Consider the following 6,000-nt stretch of genomic DNA (forward strand, 5'->3'; position numbering starts at 1 on the left):
ACTTTCTTCTTTTGGCACGTGTAGCGTGCGGTGCACCAAATCTTGCTCAGAATTGGGCGCAATCCGATTTCTAGGTCCCTGAGCCAATAGTGTATTCTTCCATTTGATCAAATCCACAATGCCTCTCTTCGGGAGACCGAGTTCAAAGCTTCTTCCCTTAAACCTCATCATTTTGAATGAAATTATAATCACCTCCAATCTCCCATTAAGTGACTGCAATGTGGTGACTTCTGTACATTTTGATGTGGGGAAGTCGCGATCTAACCACATTCTGCACTGTATCTATTGGGTACATTTTCAGACACTGGGGGGTAATTTTAACCCACAAGAATGGGTGGGTTGGGGGCTGGTGCGCAGTAAAAATAGTTGATTTTTGTAGCGGGACCACATCCCGGCTCCAACAGTCCCTCTTTCGGGTTTAACGCAGGTGCATTTCGATAACAGAAACCCAAAAATCCCGTCCCCACTTAAAGTTGGCGGGATGATATTTAAAGGGGCAATGTACCTCATTGTGATAGTTGAGGCACTTAATTCTTTGTGTATTAGAAACATCAAGTAAATGTAACCATTCCTGTTCATGTTTCCCATCACTTATGACCCACGTCAGGTGAAAGCAGGTGAGTAGGAGCAGATCCATGAGATGAGTGCCTTTATTGCACTGTCAGCAGGCCAGGAGGAGCAGGAGTTCTTCATCCAGACCCCAAGCTCACCAGGCATGATCGAACCCCCGCCATCGGCCGACCACTCCCCCCGATGCTGGACTGCCCCTGATGCTGGACCCCTTCACACCCCGGATGCTAAACCCCCACATAATGCTGGATCCCCCACCCCGATGGTCTCGAAGGCCAACCCGATTTCTTCCATGGCCCACGATTTATCTCTCCCCCCTCTCCAACTCACAGCTCCATTCCCTTCCGACAGGCAGCCAACCTGTCAATCTGGCTGCCTGGTGCACACATACTTACCTTCAATTGAGTTGCGATTACAGTTTGCGATGCACTCACTTGACCTCTGGTTTCCCTGCACGAATATCTAAGGACACACTGGGTTCCTGGACCCGAGCTAAAATCATGCCCTTGCTCTCCTGGTGCTGAATCTCACGCGAGGATTTCCAGATCAGAAAATCTGATGCAAAGATGATTGTGCATCTTATGTGGCACTCCCAATCTTCAAGGTATTAAAATGATCCATATATCAATGATCACTAGTCAAGAACAGTTGCCAATAGAATAGAAATTATGATAATTTCTAGTCTATTGGTTACTGACCTTGACGAGTGATCATTGATATAGAGATAAATTAATCACTTGAAGATCGTTTGAAGAAGAAGGCTCACCACCACCTTCTCAGGACGACTAGGGGTGGGCAATAAATGCCAGCCTTCTAGCGATGCCCATATCCTGAGAATGAATCATTTAAAATAAAGACTAGAAATCACCATCAATCACATCATGCTGTGGACACTTAATGAGCATTTATCAAATTCTTCTGTCTGGTACCAAACTTGCAAGAAAACATCTCTGTACGTGCAATAACACTGAAGATATTTCTATTCCTGAGTTCGAGCTGCTGCATCATCAGGCTGAAAATTCATTGCAAGTGGCAAGTGTAATTTACTTTAGAACTACATTTACATCATTGCAGCTCTTTCGAAACTTGGGACATTAAAGTCTAAAGAGTCACGGCATGATGTTCAGCCAGTGAAAGAGAGAGTTATTTCTTCTAAATCACAAGCTTTAGCTCCATTGTCTGGTCGGGTTTTCTCTAATTATAGTGAGAAAGATCAGTGTTAAAAATGCATCGAGGAGTTCCCCAGTGGGTCAGGTGTAAGACCTGGAACTGGATTATTCTGCAGCTTATCTGAGGCTACTTGCTTGGGGAACAACATTAAACAAATTATGTGGCACGATCTTGTCAGTGTTTAATTGTCTGTCATTTACGGTTGTGTAAAAACAAAAGGAAGATTTTATCAACAACACTCCATAAGGAATTGACCACATGATCTTTGACATAAAAAATCGAAAAATTCAATTTCAGAGGGGGCACAAAATGGGCAGTAGCAGATCAGCCATCAATGGAAATTAAATGGAAAGAAACATTCAGCAGGATATGTAACGGGTGACTGACCTGCAACCACCCTTTTCGTGCCCTTGCCTCAGTTGAATATTATCCCCATTTTTCTAAAAATTGCAGTTAATTCTTTAAAATGAACACATAATTCACCACCTATAGCAACAGATTATCTGCCTTTTGCCATTGTAAACTATGTAAAAGTTATGAATATATTTAACACTGCAGAAGTGAAAGAACCTCTGACTCAGGAGCTGGGAAATTCCCTTCCACAGGAGCTTCCTATGTTTGACAATTTTTACTGCTCGAGATTATGCAAATTGAGAGTAGAGGATCTCAATAAATGGGAGCTCATTGGACGTCTCTTCAACAGAACTTCATTCAGCAGAGAGAGAGTCACTGAGGTGGACAGAAGATCCTTCAGCAGAAATCCATTCAGCAACTCAAAGTCAAGATGAACAGAGCAGCTACTGTGACGATTCTCATCCTGATTCTGTGTGCCATTACTGCACAGGGTATGTTGTCCTTTGTAATCTTGTGTTTTATTTCTCATTTCACTGTAATTACATAGAATTATGTAAAATAGTACAATTCTAAAGGGGGTGCAGGAACAGAGAGACCTGGGGGGTATTCAGTAATTATAAACCCTTTAACCCAGCACTTTATGTTGACAAAAGATTTTCTTGCACATTTTTATAAAAAATGTATGACAGTCATCTCCAGGTTAATGTAATCAGCATGATTAGTTTGGACAGATAAATAATATTTCCTTGTGGACCATATGTTGAAAAGATTAAAATATCTCAACTCTGATACAAAGTGCCAGGATTCTCTCCACCTCAATCGATAATTAAATCTAAGTTAAATGGATCTTTTCACAGGTATTCCAATTCCAGGAACCCTAGGTCGTTGCCTGTGCACTCAGAACAGCTCCAATTTTATCAATCCACGGCTCATCCGGAGTTTGAAATATATTCCCAAAGGATCCCACTGTGAGACACCAGAGATAATGTGAGTAAATGTGTCAGAACATCACCATTAACATTTCTCCTTCTGTGACGTCCATTTAATAAACTGTGCTCTTTATTCAAAATATGTTGGATCAATCACAGTTTGTTTATGAGGCACATTCGAAGGATTTTCTTTTAATACTTTTGCTAATTTCTCACCTTTCAGTGGGAGACATCCAATTTCTGTGGATTAGATTTTAAAGGTTTACCTTCTCTTCACAGTGTCACCAAAAGAAATGGGAATAAATTATGTGTGAGTCCTGATGCCGAGTGGGTGAAGATTATCATTAAAGCCAAGAAAGGTTGGTGTTTGGCAGAATTAAGACTTTGCGTCTGAATAAAAGCAGATACAGTGAATTGTTTTTTTAAACCATGTTTGCCCCTCTCCTCCTCGGTTGAAGGCGTTGACTCCTCTCTGCTCTGCATTCCCACAGGCTTTTGATGCCCCTGGTACTTTATCCAAGTGCTCATCATTTATGTGTGAGCCTTGACAGTGAATGTTAGCAAGCTATTCAACCACAGTTGGCATCAGGGCTGAGCCTTACGCTAATCTCACCCAACATCCAAATATGGTACATCCGGGGAGGGGGGTCACTGGATAGCAATCAGGTGAAGGAATGCTGGGTGATTTTATGCTCTCTCTCCCAACAATGCTGAGACCAATTGTCGTACCTTTAGGACCCAGCTGAGATCAACCAATTAAGCACAGAACAGTGTCCTTAAGAATAAAATATTTAATATATATCTTCACTTTCATTTCCTTTTCCTGCTGCCTTCCTTCCTTTATGTTACGCTCCACAATTTTCTGTTCTGCTGTTTGAAAACTGTAAACTACTTTTTGCGTCATGTTTTAACTTTTTATTATCCGTTCTATTTTACTCTTTAATGTAATGTGTTCCTGCAGACTCCCATCAGAACGAGGATTTAAATCCATTTATTTTTTCAAGTTATACAGAAAAGTTGTTTGTGAAAATCTCGACCATCTATTCTCACAGTTTTGTGTCATCCACCTTTGTCAGAACTCAGGATTTTGTTCAGCATTTACTGCCTTTGCATTATTCCGCAAATTTGCTTGATTCACCAGGATGGAAGGAAGAGAAATAATTTTTCTCTCTGGTCCCATGCATCCTGCATGTTGAACCATATTGCAAAATCAATGACTTGGGAATAAAATCATCAGTGTTAGCAATGCTGCTCATCTTGTGTAAAAGGCTGATTAATAATGCTCCATAATTATATTGCTGAAGATATTGTGCACTATATTAAAGTAAATATCTGTAGTTCGTGGTTAAAAGTAACTTTTATTTTATTTCAGGTGCCAGACGACACAACTGAGAAATGAAGCCGCAATGGGATGGACTCGACTCCACACCTGGTTAACCTAAAGTACAATGAACGTTGAAATGAAGGAAGCTTTGTCCAGGGTGTTAATGCTCTGATATCACCTTCCGATAGCTTGTTCAAGTATTTTCCCTTCAGTGTTTTCTGAAAATGATGTCGCTGTTCAACCCTGTCACATTGTAAGCCTGGATATTAACTTGGAGCCGGGAAGAGAGTGGGGGGATGCTTATCGGACGGGAAACCTGGAAATGAAGTTGGCGGGTCGGAATCTGCGATCCCAACTTAGTTGAAGGATAAAAATGTTACTTCTGTATATTGTGCCCAGTTGCCATCCAGATTGACAGGTTGACTGGATGTCAGCCAGGGAGAGATCAGAGTCTTCGGTGTTTGCATGGTGGCGGCGGAGGGGGGCGGTCGGGGAGAGATCGGGATCCTTGGGGGCATGATGGGGAATGGGGGATGGGAGGAAGGTGAGCAGTCAGCCATTGCTGGGGAGGTAAGAAGTAGGCCATCGCTGGGGAGGTAAGAAGTAGGCCATCGCTGGGGAGGTAAGAAGTAGGCCATCGCTGGGGAGGTAAGAAGTAGGCCATCGCTGGGGAGGTAAGAAGTAGGCCATCGCTGGGGAGGTAAGAAGTAGGCCATCGCTGGGGAGGTAAGAAGTAGGCCATCGTTGTGGAGGTAAGAAGTAGGCCATCGTTGTGGAGGTAAGAAGTAGGCCATCGCTGGGGAGTGGAGCAATCGGTAATTGTGGTGGTCTCGACAATCAGGAGGGGATCTATGTCATTGGGGGGGGTCCAGAACATCAGGGCGGGTCAGCCGATCGTGGGGGTTACGAACGTGTCGGTGAGCTTGTTGGGCCTGGTGGAAACGTTCCTGCTCCTGGTCCACAAGCAGTGCAATAAAGGCACTTACCTCATCATCCGGCCCTTCTCGCCTCCTTTTCACTGGCGAGATCCACGAGCCCCGGGAAAGCATGCTGGAGGCGTAAAATTTAAAGTTAAGTCAAATTCAATTTATAAAGACCTACTAACGTCTCACAGGGACGTTAATTGATTCTAGAAATACCCACCCACCTGAACTAATTAAGGTCCTGACTGCAGTGAGTAGGCTACTCGCACACATCTAAATGCGCCTCCGTTTGTGGAAGCAATTTCTCTGTAGAAATGATTTAGCGTGTAAAATATCGACATTTTCGAAGGTAGTGCTCCTTATTGTATGATATTAACTGGAAGAAACAACATTTTTAAATCGAACTAATCTCTGTGCAGTGAGCAGTAGAAATCTTTGGCACTGAGGGATTTTTCACTGGGTCCAGTTGGCTGGAAGTTGTGTTGAGTATAACACTGATTTATCAGTCAGTAACGTTGCTACAAGTGACTTTTGTTGTGAATTAATCTTTTGAGTATTTTTGTACCTTTATCTTCAAATGTATTCAAGTGATTAAAATAAACATGATTTCATATGAAGAATGTATTGTCACTGTTCTTCAATCACCAGCAAAACAGTCGTGTGTCTCTCCAGTAAATAAATTTAGTGGACTGACTAATAAAGAGAAATCTGTTCAGGATACACTTTAGAC

At 42.5% G+C, this 6,000-nt stretch overlaps 1 protein-coding gene across 1 annotated transcript; it reads left to right on the plus strand.

The window, feature by feature from the left end:
* The first annotated feature begins 2,465 nt into the window (after positions 1-2,465).
* Positions 2,466-4,823, plus strand: LOC137341793 (interleukin-8-like). The gene is made up of 4 exons (XM_068005331.1): positions 2,466-2,585; positions 2,952-3,081; positions 3,303-3,382; positions 4,396-4,823. The coding sequence occupies exons 1-4, from the start codon at positions 2,525-2,527 to the stop codon at positions 4,413-4,415; spliced, it is 291 nt and encodes a 96-aa protein (XP_067861432.1). The 5' UTR covers positions 2,466-2,524; the 3' UTR covers positions 4,416-4,823.
* Positions 4,824-6,000: the final 1,177 nt, after the last annotated feature.

This window comes from Heptranchias perlo, chromosome 1 (genome assembly GCF_035084215.1).
Source record: "Heptranchias perlo isolate sHepPer1 chromosome 1, sHepPer1.hap1, whole genome shotgun sequence".
Lineage (NCBI taxonomy): Eukaryota > Metazoa > Chordata > Chondrichthyes > Hexanchiformes > Hexanchidae > Heptranchias > Heptranchias perlo.

Coding starts and splice junctions, on each gene's coding strand:
- LOC137341793 (XM_068005331.1), top strand. CDS start 2,525: ATGAACAGAGCAGCTACTGTGACGATTCTCATCCTGATTCTGTGTGCC. Junction 2,586..2,951: donor GTGTGCCATTACTGCACAGG/GTATGTTGTCCT, acceptor ATCTTTTCACAG/GTATTCCAATTCCAGGAACC. Junction 3,383..4,395: donor TATCATTAAAGCCAAGAAAG/GTTGGTGTTTGG, acceptor ATTTTATTTCAG/GTGCCAGACGACACAACTGA.